We start from the raw sequence: 23,200 nt of genomic DNA on the forward strand, positions 1-23,200 counted from the left end.
TCTGGCAATAATACGCTCAGTTTATTCTGGAGTAAATGAAGTGTAACGTCACCAGCGATAAGGTTATCAGCAACAGTGATGTCAGACCTTCATCTGGCTGCAGGTGGGAATTAGCTGAATTCCCCAGGCCTGAGGATCCTGTTTCTGACCTCTGTCTTCCGAGTAAATGCATTCTTCAAGCACTGATGTAACTAGAATCTGTTTTTATTATTCCTTTTCACGATGCAGGGCTGCGGCATGATGACACGGTTAATGTCAGAGTAAAAACAGCTCTCAGAGGTGCTGTATGATAATAATTATGGGCCAGAATGAGGGGTTGTAAGGCACTCCCACCTCCAGCAAAGCTACATGAAAGCTTCATGCTGCTTCTTAGTTTGGTATAAAAGGTTTCTGACTCCACACTGATCAGAGGGAACGATGGGTGACTTTAAAGATAGTGTTACTGCAGCTGCAGTCAACCTGGCAGATGATGCCCCGTGGAAAAAGATACAGAAGAACACCTTCACACGCTGGTGCAATGAACACCTGAGGTCTGTGGAGCTGCAGATCAGCGATCTTAAGTTTGATCTGAGCGATGGCCTTGTCCTTATCTCGCTGCTGGAGGTCCTGAGCCATAAGAGGATGTTTAGAAAGTACCACACGCGACCCACCTTCAGACAGCTCAAGCTAGACAATGTTTCGGTGGCTCTGGAGTTTTTGGATCATGAAAAGGTTAAGTTGGTGTCTATAGGTAAGTTACAACCTGCCTGAATTCTTTCGAACGAAGGCATTTGCAAAGATCTACAGTATTAGTTTTCTTGAGATATTTTCAAGGCACTTGAACAACATTTTAAAGATCTTGTTTCTGAATATTGTTGAGATAAAGTTTGTAATAAAGCAATCTGCTGTTTTAATGTGAGGTATGTCAAGTAGGAAATATTTACAGTTCAAGACCAATTAAATAAGAATAAAGATGAGTTGGAATGTTATGAAAGACTTATGATCAAGTTTGTTTTATATAAGCAGAAACACTATTGGCACTGTGCCATACTATTTAATTTGGTATACTATATATATATATATATATATATATGTGTATAGGAGTAAAAAATTATCACCTTATACTCCCCTTAAATTAAAATCATGTAGTAATTAGAATGAACAAACCATAATTCACCTCTAATTATATTAAATATTAAATATAATTGTCTTGATGCTTTTAACAATGTTTCTGGCTGACAGAAGCCGAGGCTATTAAACCATAATATCAGGTATTTATTTGGTTACAGTAAAGTATTGCTTAAAACGTCCAACATTTTTAAATTTCTTTCATTATTTATGATGTGATTAAGGGTTGTTATGGTTGACTAAAACTGTTAAAATTGTTTTCGGTTAATTTAAATAAATCTGAAATAAAATAAATATTAGATGAAGAACTTAAATTAGAATTGTTGATTTAGCAACTAACTGAAATAAAATAAGTCTAAGATGACATACTAAAATGAGTCGAACTAAAGCTAAAATAAGAATAAATTAAACTATATAAATACAATAAAGAGTTTAGTTTGAGTTTTCATCATTTTAAATAGTTTTTATTTTTATGCTTTAATAATTAAAGCATAAAAATAAAAACTATTTAAAATGATGAAAATTCAAACTATTGTATTTATATAACAGTTTCATTTGTCAAGAAGGTTAGCAGCAAAGTCAAGATGTTAATTCTTTGCCTGTTGTCTGAAAAGCATTAGCATTTCTTCAGAAGGACGTAATAATACAACTGAATTGCTGCTCCCACACTGACACTAAAACATGTTTTTCCTATGAATTCCTGTGGCCCCTTCCCTAATTAGGGAGGGAAGGCCTTGGGTCAAAGAGTTTTAGTGTCAAATTGGAGATGGGACTTCAGTCAATTAGCTGTGAGCTGGACCGGAACAATGTTCCCAGTTGAACTCTCTTATTTGAATGTAATGGCTAACTTACAAAAGATATTTAAGTTGTTGTTTTTTAATACACCAACTTATGTTACCAAGAGAAGGTCTCCATCTTGAAGGAACAAAATAGACACACACCTTCACTGTCTCCATACAGACAGTAAGGCCATAGTGGATGGGAATTTGAAGCTTATCCTGGGTCTAGTTTGGACCTTGATTCAGCATTACTCCATCTCCACCCTGGCATGGGAGGATGAGGCAAACGATTCTGTCTCCAAACTGACTCCAGAGATAAGGCTTCTGGGATGGATCCAAAACAAAGTCCCTGAACTGCCAATCACTAACTTCAGCCAGGACTGGCAGGATGGCAAGGCTCTTGGTGCATTAGTGGATGGACTGGCACCAGGTATAAAACGTTTTTTAAATAGTCTTCTTTAAACTCCACATGTGTTGAAAGGGAAAAAGGTTTTTTTTTTTTTTGCAGAGGTTTTCATCTTAACAAATGATTGTTTGCGCTTCCAGGCTTGTGTCCTGACTGGGAGAGCTGGGATGCAGTGCATCGGGTGAGTAACACTAAAGAAGCCATGCAGCAAGCAGATGACTGGCTTGGAGTTCCCCAGGTGAGTTCAACCAGAATAGACTACTCGGTGTACATACATTTTGATAACCTCCTTAGGGATTCTGTTGTCCTCAATTAACAATTTTTTAAAATTTATTATTTTGTTTTATTAAATTTATTAAGCTCATTGCCCCAGAGGAGATTCTTGATCCAGCCGTGGATGAGCAGTCAGTGATGACATACCTCTCACTTTTCCCCAAAGCCAGACTGAAACCTGGAGCCCCACTCAAGCCAAAGAAAGGTTTGGCCCTTTATAAAAACCCCTGCTGTTTAGTTTTTTTTTTGATGTCCTCAATTATAACGAAGATGAGATAAAAGATGATCATGATGATAATTTGATAAAAAAAAAAGGTGTCTTTTTCCACAAATTTTGTATGTATGCAAATTGTATAATATCCAAGGTACACATTTCTAGTGATTGTGCAGTTAATTATAATATTATATTTTCAGAATATTTTTCCTCTCCCCAAATTTGTCACTACTGAAACACAATAATAAATAACTTAATAAGAAAGCTTATATTGACCTATTAATATTTTGTTTACATCTACCTTGTAAATATATTTTTTTGCTATTTAAAAAAAAAAGTTTTCACAGGTAAATCAATAACATTTACAATTTTAACAATAATTCAAGTGTAATTTATAAGATTTGTTGTATTTTGAACCCAATCTTTCTTTGTAAAAGGCATTAAGTTAATCATACTGATTTCAAAGTTATGGATTCATTAGTTTGAATATACATTGAACCAAACACTATAATAGCATCTTAGTTGATAATTCAGTATACTTTATTTTTGGCAAAACATGCATGTTTCGGTAGTGACGGCACATTTTCTGTAGTGACAGTAATGTTTTGGTAGCGACTACTAATGATTTGCATAACTGTACGAAAATGTTGTTTATTTCCCCCAAATAAATAATTGTGTTCTTTTTTCACTACCAAAACAATGATGGCATGTTTCAGTCATGACTGTTTCGGTAGTGACAATTTAAGATACTTTTGAGCCTAGTTCAAAGATGATAGCCAGCACAATGTTACCTAGCACAGTTCTGAACAGTTGTACACACACAAAAACTAAATTTTTATCGAATAACGCTAAAAAAACCCCATGATGTCAAAACCAAAACTTCACCTCGTTTCGGTAGTGACTGTTTCGGTAGTGACAATTTAAGATACTTTTGAGCCTAGTTCAAAGATGATAGCCAGCACATGGTTACCTAGCACAGTTCTGAACAGTAGTTTTATCGAATTACACCCAAAATAGTTTGCTTTATTGCAGAAAAAAAGGTAGAGACGTCCCTTAGTTACACACAGATTTTCAGACTTCCTCAAAATGATGTTACCTATCTATAATGAAAGAGAGGATATGAGAGAGGCACACAAGAATATTTCCTTATCAAAAATGTAGGGGTGTGGTTAAAATCAGTCTCAGCCAATGGACTAAAACACACACTGGTTTGGTAGTGACATGATAATGAGGGACACAGTTTTTTTTTTTTTACATACATTTTCATGATGATTTAAAAATACAGTTTTGAATAAATGTTTTTTTTTTTTTTTTTACTTTTTAAAAGAAATCAAAAATACATTTTTAAAAACAATATCGTTTTCACAAGTTGAAATTTAGGGGTTAGGGTTCGGGACAGCCACCTCCCAATTGAAAGTACCCAATAAATGATGATTTTATATATATTACGCTTACTTATATTTTAAATATTATTGTGGGATTTAATAGATAATAGAAGGATCCTAGTAAACATCTAAAATTGGAATACTTAAATGCTTTTTAAATGTGTTTTTTGGTTGTCGGACAGCAGTTTGCACCAATTCTGTAGAATGGCCCAGTTATCATTCTAAATTCTGATTTGACTTTGTTGCGACTGTTTTTTCGTTGGTGGAGCAAAACAATATTAGAAATATTGTGTCTAAAATGTAAGTTACTCAATATTAACTTTATTGAACTGTTGTAAAAAAGCAATATCACACATGTATTAGTGCTGTTGTTGGTCTCAATATAAGCAGCAACTGCATCCTCAAACCTACAGTCAATACCTTGATGTTGATTTAAAAAAAAATTGGCATGTTATGTGTCAGCTACCCAAATCCAGTTATTTTCATAAAGTGTACAACCTTGATAACCTTGGATCTATTTTTTTTTTTTAATCACCCTCTCATGTATCACCTTTTTAAAAATGTAGTTTCAATTATTATTTTTATTTTAGTGCCAAAACCCAAAGCCTGTCGTGCCACAGGACGGGGATTGCAGTCCAAAGGCATGAGAGTAGGTCAGCTGGCCGACTTTAAAGTGGACACCTGCAAAGCTGGGCCTGGTAATCTGGAAGTCCTTATTAGAGACCCCAGTGAGTCCATAAACTCCCCACAATCTATATAAAGATACACAATTATGTAACCCCTTTGTGGTCTAAATTAAATGTCACCCCTTTCTGTCAGGTGGCAAAGCAGTGTCTGTCAGACAGAAGGATGCACTTGAAGGTGTATATACCTTTGAATATACACCCACTGCTAAAGGAGATCACACAGTGGACATCACCTGGGTTGGTCAGCACATTGCTAAGAGGTTAGCTCTTATTTACACAAGTTCAACATAGAAAAGCTTATTATTGAAATAAAATGTTAATGTTTCTCTATTACAGTCCATTTAAAGTCCATGTTGGTTCAGAAGCTGGTCCACAGAAGATTCGAGCATGGGGACCAGGACTAGAGGGAGGGACTGTGGGCTTGTCAGCAGATTTCTTGGTGGAATCTGTTGGTGTGGACTCTGGCATGCTGGGTGAGTGGATGTTAATGTAGAATGTAATGTAATTTATTATTATATTTTATAATTGAATCACTTTTCACCAATTATCTTTCCAAGGTTTTGCCATTGAAGGTCCATCTCAGGCAAAGATCACATGTGATGACCAAAATGATGGCTCCTGCCTTGTGCGGTTCTGGCCGACTGAGGCCGGTGAGTATGCAGTACACGTAATGTGTGATGATGAAGAAATCCAGGACAGTCCCTTCATGGCTTCCATCAGACATAAAAGAAAAGACTTCCACCCAGAAAAGGTAAATTATCTCCTATTAATCTGTTTATGTCGACATGTGTTCAGTGTGAGAGCCCTTTCTCTTTTCAGGGAGATCCATTTTATATGAAGGACACATTTTCATTAGATGTGAAATTATTTCATTAGGTATGCATGTTGGGTTTCAGGTGAAAGTAGAAGGACCAGGTGTTTCCCAAACTGGGTGCGTAGTAAACCTCCAAACCCAGTTCACTGTAGATACCAGGCAAGCTGGTGAAGGAGAACTTAGAGTTTATGCTCAGGTACTAATACTGCAATTAAATATTTATGTATTTTTATTAAAATTAAAAGCACTTTTAATTTTCAGAGTGGTTTGACTTCTTCACAGAGAGCAGATGGAGAATGTGTAGATGTTAGTGTTGCCTCTGAACAGTCTGGTGTCTTTGTCTGCTCCTACATCCCTTCATCTCTCTCCAAACATACCATTGCTGTGTCTTGGGGTGGAGTCATGGTTCCTGGCAGTCCTTTCATTGTGAGTGCATATATTGATCTTAATAGACAGCAGTAAATATGATCTTTAGAATTCAATGTGTAGGGAATGGGATTTTGCAATATGTGAACATGCACAACAACATCTAATGCTCGTTCTAATGCATTTCATTTACATGGTCCGATGAAGGTAGAGAAATCATTTTCCCAATTTGTTTTCCATCATGTTGCATTCATGCTCCAGCATTTGTTGCCTTATTGAAATTCCATTTCATCTCACAATGGCTTTAAACCTGTCTGGTGATGATGTACAGCTGCTTCGCGCAGCAGCCAGAGCTCACGGGAATGTAATAGGATGTTTATTAGTCTATTTGTATTGGCATTCCCTCTGTCAAGAGGGAATGAAACTATGCTTACTGAAATCACATGTGAAAAAACATACATTAAAGGGGGGGTGAAATGCTCATTTTCACTCAATCTCCTGTTAATCTTGAGTACCTATAGAGTAATATTGCATCCTTCATATCTCCAAAAAGTATTTTGTTTTATTAAATTTTTAACATAAAGATAGGCTGTACCGAGTCTTTCCGGAAAAAACCGAGCGGCTGGGGGCGGGCCGTGTGGGCGAAGCTTAGCTGTGCTAACGCGCCAAGCTAGTGACAACACACAGAGACATTTGTTCAACAAACAGTTTTACTCACCGTCCGGTTCCAACGCACGACCGCGAACCTTTATCATTGTGACTGCTCGATCCTTAAGCATTAGACGATCTGCAAATCCGTCGATATGGGCTTTGTTTATAAAACAATCATCGTCGAAATGCAGGGAACAAAAGTCTTACACAACTCCGTTTATGCTCAGGAAAACAAACTGCCACGGGTTCCTTAACGCTGGGTTCTTTGGGAATCTGTGCAGGGTTGTCTTGCCCTGGCAACCAAAAACACACTTCTTTGGTGACATTGACTTCCCAAAAGCCGGGCAGGGCGCTTTGATGGCGAACTGCTTTCACTCTCTTGCTCTAGTCTGCGAGTGCGCGCGCGGCCGCGATCTTACCGGAGAAGTGCCCTTAGGACCCATATAAGGAAATTCCGCCCTCTCTTACGTGAGAGAGAGCCATACTCGAAAAAAACTTCCCGAAACTTGTGACAAACCGGAAGGACAATTTTTGGAACAAAAATACTCCTTCAAACGTACAACTTAACTTTTGAAACTTTGTCCATGTTTAGCATGGGAATCCAACTCTTTAACAGTGTAAAAAACTCAGTATGCATGAAACAGCAATTCACCCCCCCTTTAAGAAATGAGCCTATGAGCATTAAAATATAATCTTCAGTGCTTTGGACGCCTATGATTGTGATGCTGTAAGATTTTGTATGAAATGTGATGCTGTGTCATTACTGTTTCAGGTGACACCTCGCAGGATTAAGATTACACCATGTAGCCCAGTCTGGTTTAAACCAGATGGATCAGAAATGTATTACTCTGGTAAGTTTAAAGGAACAGTTATTCCAAAAATCATGTACTCATCATCATCTTATTCCAGACTTTATGGTGGTATTTTTTTCAGTGGAATGCAAAAGGAAAATGTTTGAAGAATCTTCACACAGTACTTTTTCATACAGCGCAGTGTATGAATGACTAGGTGTGACAGTTAAATAATTATTATAAAAAAATACATTTAAAAAATGGAGGAATCAATTCATAAATGATGTAAATGACAGTTCAAATTGACAGATAAATAGATATTTTTTAAATTCTTTGTGAATATGTAGTTAAAATAACTATAATTGATACAGAGATATATTTAAAGGGATAGTTCACACAAAAATGAAAATTCTTTCATTAATTACTCACTCTCATGTCGTTCCAAACTCATAAGACTTTCATTTATCTTCGCAACACAAATGAAGATCTTTTTTATTAAATTTTAGCGCTTTCTGTCCCTCCATTGACCGCTAGAAGCGATTGTAAAACTAATCCATATGAATTGAGCTGTTTAGTCAGATTGATCAGTTTACTTTACATATTTACCTGTTGGGTTATTCACAATTGGGAGCAACCAAAGACGTTTGTTAGGCCTAACTGCATCATAAGTGCCATATTTGATTTAAGAGTTTACTTACATTTCGATATACATGTGAAACACATTGTTTGCACATGGGAAAATTTTGATATAGGAACAGTTCCCATGTGAAATCCATGTGATCACATCGGAAATTAATGTGGTTTTTCTGTTTGGAAAGACATGAGGGTGAGTAAATAATGATAGAATTTTTGTTTTGAACTATTCCAGTTAAAATTAATATTATTATTATTAAAACACTATTCTGAAAATAGTGTTATTCATGTCCTAGACATTTTTGATTTTGTGTTATCTGATTGTGTGAAGATGAAGAGATGGACCTTGATGAAGACTTTCCAGACAATGTACGGCCTGGTGATCATGGAGAACTTGTTATGAACGTAATCAGCCCGTCAAACAAAGTTGGTGACGCCACAAAGGTATTGAGTAGTACAAATTCTGTGAATTAACCTGAAAGAACAGTACATTCAGATGTTGTTTGTTTCTTCAGGTAAGGGCTCGTGGTCCAGGCCTAAAAGAAGGTGTTCTTGGAGAACAGGCAGAGTTTATCATTGACATAAGCAGCGCAGGCAGTGGACGACTTGCCATAAGAGTGGAAGGACCCTGTGAAGTTACACTAAAATGTCTGGACAATCAAGATGGCACTTGTACAGTGTTTTACCTCCCCACAGAGCATGGAATGTACAAAATAAATGTCCTTTTCGACAACTCTCACATAACTGGCTCTCCATTCCAGGCTGATATACAGAAACCGATTGACCCATCTAAAGTTTTGGTAACAGGTCCTGGTCTGCTACAGGGGAAAGTCGGAGAACCTTGCATTGTAAATATAGACTGTGCAATGGCAGGATCTGGAGATCTATCTGTGCAGGCGGTCTCTGACTCAGGAGTCATTGTCCAAACTGAAGTGAAGGAGAATGAAGATGGCACCTACACGGCTGTTTATGTGCCTCTAACTGGAGGCGTATATACGCTGCTTCTGAAATATGGAGGAAAGGTGGTGCCCAACTTCCCCGCTGAAGTTATTGTGGGTCCAAAGGTCTACAAAAGCCATGTAAAAGTGAGCAGGCAAGGTAAAAGAAGAATCCTAATGTTTGTGACATGACGAATAGTTTGCATTCGGATTGTGTTTGTTATGAGTTTGTCTTCTCATCCATTCTGTCTTTTCAGGAGGCATTGTGGTTGGTGAAAGGGAAACTGACATATGTCAAGTTGTTGCAAATGGTTTGGGTCTCCGAAAGGGCCTCACTGGACGTCCTAATATGTTTAGTGTAAACGCCAGGTAAGGTAGTAGTTTATTTTAGGTAAGCATTCAGAGAAAAAAAAACTGACAACCACATTTGATCCATAATGTTTCTCTTTCTCAGCAGATCTTCAGTTGATGATCTGGGCATAACAGTGGAGGGTGCATCTGAGTGTCAGGTGACATGCGAAGACAACGGTGAAGGCATGTATGATGTGGAATATAGTCCGTCAGTGCCTGGTGAATATAAGATCACCATTACCTCTGGAGAGAAAAGCATTCCAGGTAAGCTTCAAATTATGAGAAACAATTGTTATTTACCCTTTATTTTATTTACTTCAATGATATGAAATAAATCCTAGTATAAGAAGATTTTTTTTATTATTTCAGATATGGGTGTGATCAAGTTGTTTTTACTAGGTGCCGTTTAGGTCAAAATTAAGATTTACACATGATTATTTATTGAAAGGTGAAGAACTACCATCACATCTGCATTGTCAAACTCCAATGACTGTTAAACATATTTTACTGTACTGCATTGTTTTAAATGAAAATAGATGTTTTTTTATTCATTGATGCCCGTATCTGATGTTAAACCCATATTGAATCTGTACATTTACAATAAATGGCGAAAGGAATGGAATGAATGCATATATAACAAACTAAATGACGTGAATCCAATACTAAATCAAGGAGTTAGTTATTGTTATTATTTTAAAAATAGATATGGCCAGGTTTTATACAAGATGTCCGATCGGTCACTCAAGACTCACTCATTCATATTTATTGAAAGGGGAAGAGAAACCAGTTTGTGATTTGTGTAAGAATTTCTTGATTGTAAACATATTTTAATAGAATGCCCATTTTAAATGATATTAGACAATGTTTTTATTCAGAAAATATATTAATGGACATTTTTAAAAAGATTTCTCCTGGAATAATTTTAGAATTTTTATTGTACATTAAATTGTACCAGATTCTATATAATTGTTATTATTACTTTTGTTGTTATTGTTATATATGCATGTTTTTGTATATTGATTGTTTACAATAATTTAACAATTTTGTCTTAAAAACAATGTATTGAAATGATATGATGATGATGATGATGATGATGATAATAATAATAATAATAATAATAATAATAATAATAATAATATAAAATAATGTAATGATAAAATAATCATATTTTTCTATTGAAATACTATTGATTTTGCCATGAAATGGCATTAAATCATAAATAACTACTTTTTTTATTCATAGATGGGTTTAATTGACACTATTTACAAAAGTGTCACTTGAATGTATTTTAGAATTTTTGTCTTGTATTAATATTAAATGTCTTTAAATAATTGTATGACTTTAGTTATTTACTTTGTTGTCAAAATGAAAGTAGCTGTGCTGCTGACATAGCTCTGAAATTTTCTTTGTTTATATAAATAAATAATAACAATGATGATGTTTTACACAACTGCTATTTGTATTGAACAGGAAGTCCATTTATTGCATCAGTAGAGGATGTTTCTGCAGATTCTGGAGTCTGTCTGCAGTCAGGGCTTTGTTTATCTACAAATGCTGTTTCTCATGGTAAGTCAATTTTATTTTTTGTTTTTTTTATGTCCAAGACATTGTCTGCACATTATTTTAATTGGCGTAGGTACTGAAATGACAGAGATCAAATACAATGGAGATGGGATTTACACAATGAGTCCAACTCCATCAATGGAAGACAGAGAGTCTCTCATAGATCCTCAGAGTCCTTATAAAAGCAGCAGGTTAGACAATCTTTTAAAGCAAAGTAAAGCAAATTATCTGAATGCCTTGGAAGCAGAGTACCTTAGAAAAGCGGATTGTAACTATTCTTTACTTTTTTTAAATCATAGTCCCATCCAGTTCCAAGGTCTTCCTAATTGTGACTGTGATGGAGAGCTTCCCTCAGCTCATGCTGTGAATATGGCAGAGATTGTTCCAGGTTTTAAAGGTAGAATCTGTGGTAGAACTTCCCAGTTGTTTACGATTGGCTGCAATAGCAGTGGAGAAGCACCTGAGACTGTTGCTGTGGTGAGACCTGATGGTGAGCACAAAGTAAAATTAAAACACTTATACACTCACCTAAAGGATTATTAGGAACACCTGTTCAATTTCTCATTAATGCAATTATCTAATCAGCCAATCACATGGCAGTTGCTTCAATGCATTTAGGGGTGTGGTCCTGGTCAAGACAATCTCCTGAACTCCAAACTGAATGTCAGAATGGGAAAGAAAGGTGATTTAAGCAATTTTGAGCGTGGCATGGTTGTTGGTGCCAGACGGGCCGGTCTGAGTATTTCACAATCTGCTCAGTTACTGGGATTTTCACGCACAACCATTTCTAGGGTTAACAAAGAATGGTGTGAAAAGGGAAAAACATCCAGTATGCGGCAGTCCTGTGGGCGAAAATGCCTTGTTGATGCTAGAGGTCAGAGGAGAATGGGCCGACTGATTCAAGCTGATAGAAGAGCAACTTTGACTGAAATAACCACTCGTTACAACCGAGGTATGCAGCAAAGCATCCAATCCAAACACAGTATTAGTATGGTGTTCCTAATAATCCTTTAGGTGAGTGTATTTTCAATCATTGGACAAATCTCTATCTCTGAGATGCTGTGAATGTTTGCACTGTAGGTTCCATGGAGTTCCTTGAGCTGAAAAAATGGGGAGATGGCACTTCTAGCGTTGTCTATTTGCCCACCATGGATGGCTGTCATTTATTAACAGTGAAATTCACTAGTGAGGAGACTTTTAATAGGTGAGAATGTATTGTAATAGCAGATGTGTTAAATTTCATATAAATAAGTTAATTCCAAGTCAAGTGTCTTGGTTTACATAAGTAGGATCTTTGTTTTGTTTTTTATTTTAAATTAAATTAAATAGATTTTTGTTGAAAATATAGTTTATATTATTATTTAAATCTAGGTTTTTTTGTGTGTTTTTGTTTTTACAGACAGTTCAGTTTTCAAGTGTTGCCGATAGATGATACCGCTCAGGTTAATGTAGCATGTCTAGGCCTGACATCAGGAATGTGTGCCTGGCATCCTCAAACATTTACTGTCGACTCCACCTCCACAAAAAAAGTTCCACAGTTTGTTGCAATAATGACACCAGATGGTATTGCACTAAATATTATATTAGAGCACAACTACTAATGTCATATTTCAGTTACACATCTTACAGTTGCACATCTTATTCATCATTAAATAGGCTTGAGTGAGGTATTTGAGGTCAGAGATAATGGCGATTGGACATACACCGTGAACTACACCCCTTCAATGGAAGGACTTCATTCTTTGATGGTCAAATATACTAAAGATGCTTCTTTTGGCAGGTATGAGCATTGCATTTATAGGTATGAAATATTGATTAAATGCATAGGTCATGTCACATAGAGATAGGACTCAGCAGATCCACCTTCAACTGACATGTAATTTGATGCATGTTGTTAATTTACAGTCCTTTCAAGTTTCGAGTGCTGCCTATGCCTGATTCTATATATAAGCATCATGGAGGCCAAGGCTTGAGGAATGGGACTCCAGTTTTTGGATTGGATTTAGACGAGCAAGTGTGTGTAAACACTCCTCAGACCTTCACAATTGATGGCAGTAGCACCGGAGAGCCGCCAGAGACTGTAGCTGTTGTTACACCTGATGGTGAGAATGTAATGGAGAGGATGTTTTGTTTGTCATTTTAAACAAAAGAATTCGACTAACTGTTTCACTTTGCAGGCAAAATAATGCTATTAAGTGCAAAAGACAATGGAGATGGAACGTACTTAGTGGCGTACTCCCCTTCTGTTGAAGGATCTCACTCAATTATGGTCAAATATACCAATGATGATTCCTTCAGAAGGTAAAGCAGCAGATAAATAAGATGTTAGGGTGAAGCCACTCAATACATGCATGTCCTCAGGTTCTTATATTGTGCTCTTTCAGTCTGCACAGGTTTCACTCTGGTAGAAGGGATGAAGATGTCTTAAATAAAGAGGAACCTTCGAGTCAGGAGGGAAGAGTCAATGCTATGGCTCCTCAAACATCCGCCAACTGCTACAGTGTTGCACCAGAGGTCGTCACCATGGTGAAAGCTAATGGTCAGAACCATGTTTTTGATATATTGCCATTTTGACATTTGCATGGCTGTGTGTTTGCTAGGGTAATCAGACAGTCACATGGGTTTTTTACATGGAGGCTCAATCAAACTCTCCACAGATGTGATGGGCAACAGGGACAGAACTTGTAAGATGGCTTGCGCACCAAGTTTGAACAATTCTGTGATGCACAAATACACCAGTGAAGAGACTCCTAGAAGGTATGAAAGTGTATTTGATGAGTCCATTTTAGGCCGTACTGTCATGTACAATAAATTGTAATACATTTTATTCTTTCTAGAGAGAAACATAAACATTTGGTGCTTTATTTGTTTCATAGCCTCTCTGAGTTCCAGACAGACTTGACTGTTGAAAATACAGGACCAAATATTTGTGCTCAGATTCCTCAGTCATTCAAAATCAACTGTAGTAAATCTGGGAAGCCCCCTGAGTGTGTGCTGATGATCACCCCCATTGGTGAGGACCAGCTTCTTTTGAAAGGCGTTTCAGATTTCTATGGCTGTATCCTGTGTAATTGACAAAGCTTCATATCTACAGGAAAGACTGAACTGACTGAGGTCAAAGAAAACCCAGATGGGACTTACTCTGTGAAATATTCTCCCACCATAGATGGTCTTCATTCTTTAATGGTCAAATATACTGATGATGATTCATATTGCAAGTAAGAATAGTTTTTTTTTTTTTTTTTTTTCATATTAAAAATAAAATGATAGTAGTATTTTATAAAATAAATATATATATATCTCCATTATACATACTACTATCATTTTATTTTTTTATATATTTCATTCATTCATTCATTGCTTTTTGTAAATGCTATTATTGTGGTAACATTTTAATAATACTAATAATAATGTATATTATTATTGATGATGACAATGTTTATTATTTTTCATTTACTAACTTTAAATGTAGTACATTGCAAATATTATTGCAATATAATTATGCAAAACTATTATTAATGATTCAACATTTATTATTAATGATAATGTTAATGATAATAATGCAAAACTATTATCATTATTAATGATAAAAAATGTATTATTATTAATGATAATAAAATGTATTATTATTTAGTATTTTTAAAAAAAAGTATAACACTTGTGATAGTATAAGTCATTCATATATTCATGATTTCATTCATACTATTTGTTTTTCAGTCCATTGAGGTTTCATGTCCTGCCTCACTCTGCTAGTGATGAGCATGGAATAAATACAACTGAGGTTTGTAGTAGACAATTAAAGGAAGATGTCTGTGCTCAAATCCCTCAAACTTTCACAGCTTGCTGCAACACTGATGAGGCCCCAGAGACTGACATGTTGAAAGCTGATGGTGAGGCCCTGATTATAGATCTGTATCTATCTGTTTGGAAGTCATCAAATATTGAGCAGAATTTAAAAGAAACCTTGTTTGTTGTGGTATTGATTCCTTAGGCACTAGAGATCTGGTTGAAGTGTTAAATAATGAGAACAGGGCCTATGCAGCAACACACACACCCTCCGCTGAAGACTCTCACTCCTCGGCAGCCGGAAATCCCAGTGAGGAGGATTTTCAAAGGTAAAATAGCAATTACATTCCAGTCTCTATCTAAACCATATGCATTAATCAGTCTCTCTCAGTATCCAATTCATTATTCACTAATTTGTGCTCTATTTATCCCTTGATTAACTGTGACAGGAATTATAGTCACCAGTCATCCTCCTTGCACGCTTCAAGCGGTAACATAGGTTTTCAAAACAAGGTATGAATGCGTGATGTTTCTTCAAGGTTAATTTAAATCCATTTAATAATGTCTCGAGTCCTTGAGACATGTCATACCTTGAATGTCTTCAACATCTTCATTATTGCTCATTAGGTTGAGGACAGAAATGTAATTCCTCTTGGTGCCATTAATCAAGTAGGGTTTATATCCTGTGATATAGTCCTGCCATCAGACATAAGTGAAGGTGAAATTACAGGTGAGCTGTTGCTCTGAATTCACTTGCTCAATTTAATGATCGTATCCTCACATCATTATTTTAATGGCATTCATAGGTGAGGTGATCACACCGTCTAGAAAGACAGCACAGCCTGACGTGATTGATAACAAAGACGGTACCATCATTATAAAGTTTGATCCTTCAGAAGAGGGTCTTCACCAACTACTTATTAAATCGACCGGAAACGATCTGCCAGGTTAGACTGCACACATCCTCTGGGAATGAGAAACTTTCACTTGTCCCTCTTCTTTTTGATCGTCAACAAACCAAATATAGAAATGTTTTACTGTTGACATTGCAACTCTATGGATTAAATAGGATTCTTTCTCCTTCCTGCAGTACTTCCACTGCAGTATTATGCAAATAGTCGTGCTAATCGCAGCACGATGGCCTATGGATGTGGCCTTATGTATGGAATTGCAAATGAGACGGCAACGTTCACCATCTGTCAGGAGGATTCAGCCTCGAGTGAGCATTTGTTTTCTGATTCCATAATAACAGACTCTGTACATTTTTGTACACCCACATGTAACATGATCCCGATTTCTACAGAGTGCGACCCCCCCCCCCAACAACCACCACCACATCCCCCAATTTCTACTGTGAGGGGCTACAAACTTTCAATACGCGCAGGGGAGGGGGGGTACTGTATATTGTTTGTGCATCCAAAATAAGTTGACTTCATTTTGTGTGTCAAAATAGCCAAGAACCATAACCATATATATATATATAATTTTTTTTTTTTTAAGTCTTCATTAAAGCATTATGAGCCACGAACCAAGCCAACCTACAAGGTGAATCACAACATTACAAACTTTTATTTGAAGCAAAAAAAGTATTTAAAAATCAGAAAAAAATACAAAAGTACAAGACTAGGTTTTAATGAGGGAAAGAACTACAATCCCTTTAAGCATTGGGAATGACAATCAAATTAAAAATGGAGAAATATAAAACTGTTTATTTAATGTTGTTGAGTATATGTATAGAAACGATGTATAGATATTTATCTGCATAATATCTGCATAAGTATTTTGACAGCATAGCGAGACCGACTCTATTATGCCAATTACGGTGCTTCATGGGATTTGGCGCTCTCTGCAGAGCTCTTTTGGCACGATTTGCTCGCCACGACTCTGATTGGTGATATTTTCTTTATAGCATCATGGGTAATATAGTTTTTCACCACAAATTCAGTTGTTAAACATGATTATTTTAAAATCAAGTTAAAATAATGCAGACTGACGGCTCCAGCCTCATAGCTCCCAGTAGGTCTGTCTTTAAAGATTTAAAAGTTGTCATTAAAAATCTATTTCCTTATTGAGAAAATGAATTGAGTTTTTACTTAGGAACCCAACTGTGTCTATGGACCCTACAGTAATTTCTGTTATTTGTTCAGGTGACCTGGACATCACAATCGAGGGTCCGTCTGAGGCAGATGTGCGCTGCTTGGACAATGAAGATGGCACTTGTACTGTGAGCTACCTCCCAACTGAGCCTGGAGATTATGAGATCCAAGTTCAACATAATGAAATGCCTATCCGAGGCAGCCCTTTCAAGGCTAAAATTACTGGTATGGCAAACTCCCCAAACCACTATTCATAACGGTATAGTGCTCAAATCTTAAATTAATGCATGTATGGTTTTATAAACTCAATACAGATGGAAATGTGAGAAGGTCACAGGTAAAACTGGGCAGTGCTGTTGACTTCACCATTAACATCACGGAAGAAGACATTAGCCAGCTCTCTGCCAGCATCAAGTCACCCACAGGCAACGATGTACCCTGCTTACTGAAAACACAACCTGACAGCCATCTCGGTGAGCCATCTATTAATGTACACGCTGCTTCTGTTGGTAAAAATAAAATGACTAGCATTCATTTGGTTCACCCAAAAATGAAATTTCTGTCATTAATTACTCACCCTCATGTCGTTCCAAACCCGTAAGACCTTTGTTCATCTTCGGAACACAAATTAGGATATTTTTGATGAAATCCAAGAGGTTTCTGAACCAGCCATAGGCAGCAACGTCATTGCAACTTTCAAGACCCAGAAAGGTAGTAAAGACATCGTTAAAATAGTCCATGTGACTACAGTGGTTCAACCTTCAATCCGCCACTGCATGAGGATGAGTAATTAATGACAGAAATTTCATTTTTGAGTGAACTAACCCTTTAATGAGCCTAAACAAAAGTTTTAGCATTTGACCACATCAAATGCATCAAGCATGTCTACATCCTTAGTCCTAGTGAAAGTGATTTCCCCAAGTACAACATGTTCCTGGATCAACATTCCAAATCAACCAATCAGATTTGAGGGTAGAGTTCAGGCTTACCACCATGGTTAGGTGTTTCTACATCAGTGTTATTCACCTATCATTTCCCTATGATTTTAAGTTATGGGTAGGGTTAGCTTTAGGGGTAAAGATAGGGTTACGGTTAGGACTAAATTTTTAGACAGAAATGTCTGGATTAACAAAATATGTTGATCCAGAAACATGTATGTCTTGGCAAAATCATGCTGACCCCTTAGTACCACTGTCAAACTGCATCAGAGGTGCACTTTGTTTGTTATGCAGGTGTATCATTCATCCCCAGAGAGGCTGGTGAGCATCTGGTCAGCATCATGAAAGACTGTGAGCATGTGAGCAACAGTCCCATCTCTCTTTCCATCAGTCAGGCAGAGATAGGAGATTCCAGCAAGGTGAAGGCCTTCGGGCCAGGCTTGCATACAGGGCACACCTTCTGCATGTCTGAATTTGTGGTGGACACTTGGGATGCAGGTATGAGACTATATAATCCAAATTAATTGATTTATGGCTTATGTTGATATTTGGATTGTATGTTATGCTGGTGCAACCTGCAGGATATGGTGGGCTAACGGTTGTAATTGAAGGTCCCAGTAAAGTAGATGTTCACAGTGAAGAGATGGAGCAAGGAACCTGCAATATATCGTACTACCCAATCAAGGCTGGGGCCTACAAAATCTCCTTAAAATTTTCAGATGAGCACATTCCAGGTTTGAAGAGCTGCCTCTTTATAATAATAATAATAATTATTATATATTTTTATATATATATATATATATAATGCAATGAAATAAATTACATTTAGTCATTTAGCAGACATTTACATTTATAATATTACTGATTAATACAAATTAATAATTGTATTCAACAAGGATGCATTACATTGATCAAAAGTGACAGTAAAGACGTTTACATTGTTAGAAAATTTTTGTTTTTGTTGATTTCTGTTGTTCAAAAAATGTATGTAATGTCGGCGCCAATAGCCTCGTGGGCAGCGTGCCGACATATAGCGCTGTTCGAATCCCGGCTTTCCCGATCTCTCTCTCTCTCTCTCTCTCTCTCTCTCCCTCTCCCTCTCCCTCTCCCTCTCCCTCTCCCTCTCCCTCTCCCTCTCCCTCTCTCTCTCTCTCTCTCTCTCTCTCTCTCTCTCTCTCTCTCTCTCTCTCTCTCTCTCTCTCTCTCTCTCTCCTCTCTCTCTCTCTCTCTCTCTCTCTCTCTCTCTCTCTCTCTCTCTCTCTCTCTCTCTCTCTCTCTCTCTCTCTCCCCACCCCCCTCCAACCTTTCTTCCGGTCAACTAACTGTCCTGTCAAGTCACATTTATTTTTATAGTGCTTTTTACAATAGATTGTTTCAAAGCAGCTTTACAGAGATAACAGGAAAATAATGCAACTAAGTTTATTTCCAGAAGAAAATAGCATCACAGTCCATCTTAAGTAAGTTCAGTGATGTTTCTTTTTTTTTATTATTATTATTAATTTAGTTCATTTATTTATTTATTTATATTATATTATATTATATTATATTATATTATATTATATTATATTATATTATATTATATTATATTATATTATATTATATTATATTATATTATATTATATTATATTATATACAGTGGGGAGAGCAAGTATTTGATACACTGCCGATTTTGCAGGTTTTCCCACTTACAAAGCATGTAGAGGTCTGTAATTTTTATCATAGGTACTCTTCAACTGTGAGTGACGGAATCTAAAACAAAAATCCAGAAAATCACATTGTATGATTAAGTAATTAATTTATGTATCTGGAGAAAACCGTGATGTCAAGTTCAGTTCTCATATAATGGTGTCAGATCAATAATATTGTTGAATATTAAATTAAATGTCCCCAACTAAGCAAGCCAATGGCAACAAAGGTGAAAAAGGCGACATTAGCAAGGAACCAAATCTCCCATCAGGTGACAAAATGAAGAAAAAAACTCTGGGAGAAACCAGGCTCAGTCGGCGGGGCAGTTCTCCTCTGGCCAGAGTAATATTATCTGGCCAGAGATATTATCCTGTCAAAAAGAAATCAAAAAAAGAAAAGAAAATGTACACAAAAATGTAAATACTGTTTTCAACATTGATGATGAGAAATGTTTTTACTTACACTTCAGTATAATAAATATTAAATTCTCTTCACCAGGGAGTCCTTTTACAGCTGTGGTAACAGACCGTGGAGTTATGAGAGAGAACATCACGTACAACCAGAAAGCGTCTCCTATTGCCAACATTGGGAGTGAATGCAGCTTAGCCTTTAAAATCCCTGGTTAGATGAATAGCACATCACACTAATCCAGGTACTATATCTCACTCCTCAAGAACTTTCCAATGATGTAAACAAACGCATTCCCTTTCATCACAGGTACTGATACTGAGACTCTGTCAGCACACGTGCATGAACCATCAGGAACTCTAGGGGAGGCTGTTATTGTTGCTACTGGCAGTGATTCCTATGCAGTGAGCTTTCTAGCGAAAGAGATGGGAGTTTATAATGTGACCATTAACAACCAAGGCCAGACAATCCCTGGCTGCCCACTCCAGTACACTGTCGGCCCATTTGGACAAGGAGGATGTGAAAAGATCCAGGTGTGGGGACAAGGCCTTCAGACAGCTCTGGCAAGTGTTCCAGGTATCCCACTAATATTTCCCTCTTTCTGTTTTTTGTTAGCACGAGGTGTTTTGTTTTGTACTATCACAGCTGGCTAATTCAATTGTGAGTAATATCAAAAGTATGTTTGGATTTAATTTTGCAGCTGACTTTAATATTTGGTCCCGTGAGGCTGGCGCAGGAACTCTGTCTGTCTCAATAGAGGGTCCTGGAAAGATTAAGCTCCACTTTGATGATCAGCTGGATAATTATTACAATGTGTCCTACACGGCACAAGTGCCTGGTGGGTAATTGCTATTATGCAGTATACTGTATGTAATGTTTCAAAACATTTTATGGACATTGTCTGGACATAGAAAATATGTCAGAAATATCCGATCAAGCTCATGTACTTAAACTTTAATTATGTAGGCCTATAACTTGATTTACACAATGAAAAATTAACAGGACACCTCCATATGAGAATGTCAACTTGTCAGTTGTGATCCGATTTGTGTTGTTTTATTGAGAATGAGAATGAAATGTTTTACAGTGAGATGCATCTAATACAACAAAATATAACAGAATTCATCAAGTCCAATGCTAATACTACTGTTTACAATGCAAATTACTTGCGACCTAAATTATTATTTATTAATTTCACCTGAAATGATGTGACTTTCTGGAGAATGATGTCATTAGGGATCTGGAATGATTTAAAATGATTTAAAAATAAATAAATTTGTGATACTATGACAAAAAGTATCTAATATTTACATCTTTAAAAAGTAAGTATAGTATTTTATTCAGTATATTAAGACAAGGCCTGTTCAAATCAAGGACGATAACTATTATGAAAACGTATTAAGGGTTAGTTCACCCAAAAAAGAAAATTGTTATCATTTACTCACCATCAAGTTATAAAAATCAATGGCTACCATCAACTGTTTCATTACCAACATTAGGAACAATAGAAACGTCCACTCCACAACTATAACAATAAATCCCTTTTTTTTCCGACGGCAGATGTGTGTTTGTATGGACAGCCGCTAATATAGTTATTGTTATAGTTATCATTCTTGGTGTGAATGGGCCTTTAGGTTCATAAACATTTACTGCATAGTCATAATGACAGCAGAAAAAATAATCCATCAGCATATTGGTTAATGAATTTAAGGAAGAGAAGTGCCTATTTATAGACATATTTACAGAATGTGTTTTCCTGCAGGAGACTATGAGGTTTCAGTCATGTTTAATGAAGAACATATTTCCGAAAGCCCTTTCCTTGTATATGTCAGTGCCGTCACCGATAAGAGTCTCACGCAAGGACAAAGAGGCGATGGTATGAATTAGCAGTTTTTGAAGACGATTTCCATTTTGCATGGGATATATTTGAGTGTTTGACTACTTTCTATTCTGCCAGTAGATCATAATCAGATGTGTAACAGTTACGAGGAACCCTCTCTGTCAGAGATGGAGATAAACATATCATCTGACAGCAGTGCTGAGCCAGTTTTCCTGTCTAACGCTAGTAAAGTCATCTGCCATGGTCCAGGCCTGAGTAAGGGCATTCTAGGACGCAAAAACACTTTTTATGTGGACTGCAGTAAAGCTGGTGAGTGCAGCTTGACATTAGCTAGAACATTAAGTAACTCGTTTCACTTAGTTCTGAGAGAGACGTTTCTTTTTCATTACTTGAGTGCAATTGCATTTGTGTTGTAGGACGAAACCTTCTCTTTGTCGGCATGCATGGCCCCACTGTCCCCTGCGAGCGGGTGACGATCATTCACATGGGCGGACATCAGTATAGGATCAACTATGCCGTAAAAGAAAGGGGGAAATACATATTAGCAGTGAAATGGGGAGATGAGCATATTCCAGGATCTCCGTTTCATATTAGTGTTCTATGAAATCCATTAATCTGTGTATGTGTGTGTGTACATACACTACCATTCAAGTTTTGGGTTGGTAGGATTTTTGTTTTTGAAAAGTCTATTATGCTCTCAAAGGATGCATATATTTGATAAAAAAAAAAAAAAAAAACAGTAAAAAACAATTATATTGTTTATTTTTATTGTAGTATTATGTAAAATTACTGATATTTTGAAATATAATTTAACCCTGTGATGGCAAAGCTGAATTTTCATCATCATTAATCCAGTCTTCAGTGTCACATGATCGTTCAGAAATCATTCTGATATGCTAATTTGATGCTCATGAAACATTTCTTGTTATCATCGTTGTTGAAAATGGTTGTGCTGTGTAATCAGAAGGAAAAAAAATCAGGATTCATTGATAAATAGAAAGTCCTAGAACAGCATTTATTTGAAATGCATTTTTTGTGACAATGTAAAAGTCAAATGAATGACCTTTCTCAATAAAAGTATTAATTTCTTTAAAGAAGAATCTTACTGAACCCAACCCTTTGAACGGTAGTGTACACATTTAAATCTTTTTTTTTAAATGTTTTAATTATTTATATAATTATAATAATAAATAATTATAATTATATAAATAATATTTATAATAATTGCTTAAAATATATAATAAATATATGTAAGTATTATTCTTTTTTAATTTCTCAGATTCCTTTATTTTTTTTCACTACTGTATATTTGATGTAAAGCTAAATTGAACGGCTGGTTAAAATCACACACTTGAACGAAGGTGAATTGGTTTCCATAACTTTGCTAGAGGATTCTTAGAGAATTTCATCTTGTGAAATCTTTTAGAAATTAGTAAGCAGTCTATAAGTGTGATATGAGCATAAATGCAACTAAATAGCTTTAAATGTT

At 36.3% G+C, this 23,200-nt stretch overlaps 1 protein-coding gene across 2 annotated transcripts; it reads left to right on the forward strand.

Annotated features, from left to right (window-relative positions):
• Nucleotides 1-414: 414 nt before the first annotated feature.
• On the forward strand, nucleotides 415-22,833 carry flnbb (filamin B b). 2 transcript variants are annotated; one of them, XM_079848918.1, is made up of 43 exons: nucleotides 415-730; nucleotides 2,068-2,316; nucleotides 2,433-2,530; nucleotides 2,653-2,770; nucleotides 4,755-4,892; nucleotides 4,984-5,110; nucleotides 5,187-5,323; nucleotides 5,408-5,601; nucleotides 5,747-5,860; nucleotides 5,947-6,090; nucleotides 7,454-7,532; nucleotides 8,437-8,549; nucleotides 8,621-9,203; nucleotides 9,301-9,412; nucleotides 9,498-9,658; nucleotides 10,865-10,960; nucleotides 11,031-11,148; nucleotides 11,257-11,447; nucleotides 12,038-12,161; nucleotides 12,357-12,520; nucleotides 12,614-12,737; nucleotides 12,863-13,059; nucleotides 13,135-13,258; nucleotides 13,342-13,496; nucleotides 13,615-13,714; nucleotides 13,834-13,970; nucleotides 14,052-14,175; nucleotides 14,675-14,847; nucleotides 14,949-15,072; nucleotides 15,193-15,256; nucleotides 15,371-15,473; nucleotides 15,550-15,690; nucleotides 15,834-15,962; nucleotides 16,891-17,064; nucleotides 17,154-17,312; nucleotides 18,072-18,275; nucleotides 18,359-18,511; nucleotides 19,962-20,084; nucleotides 20,181-20,447; nucleotides 20,572-20,709; nucleotides 21,634-21,747; nucleotides 21,832-22,020; nucleotides 22,128-22,833. In XM_079848918.1, the coding sequence occupies exons 1-43, from the start codon at nucleotides 418-420 to the stop codon at nucleotides 22,313-22,315; spliced, it is 6,777 nt and encodes a 2,258-aa protein (XP_079705044.1). In that variant the 5' UTR covers nucleotides 415-417; the 3' UTR covers nucleotides 22,316-22,833. The 2 variants fall into 2 exon arrangements, with proteins under 2 accessions (XP_079705044.1, XP_079705045.1); XM_079848919.1 differs by having other exon boundaries at nucleotides 9,501-9,658.
• Nucleotides 22,834-23,200: the final 367 nt, after the last annotated feature.

Source organism: Squalius cephalus (assembly GCF_949319135.1).
Source record: "Squalius cephalus genome assembly, chromosome: 18".
NCBI lineage: Eukaryota > Metazoa > Chordata > Actinopteri > Cypriniformes > Leuciscidae > Squalius > Squalius cephalus.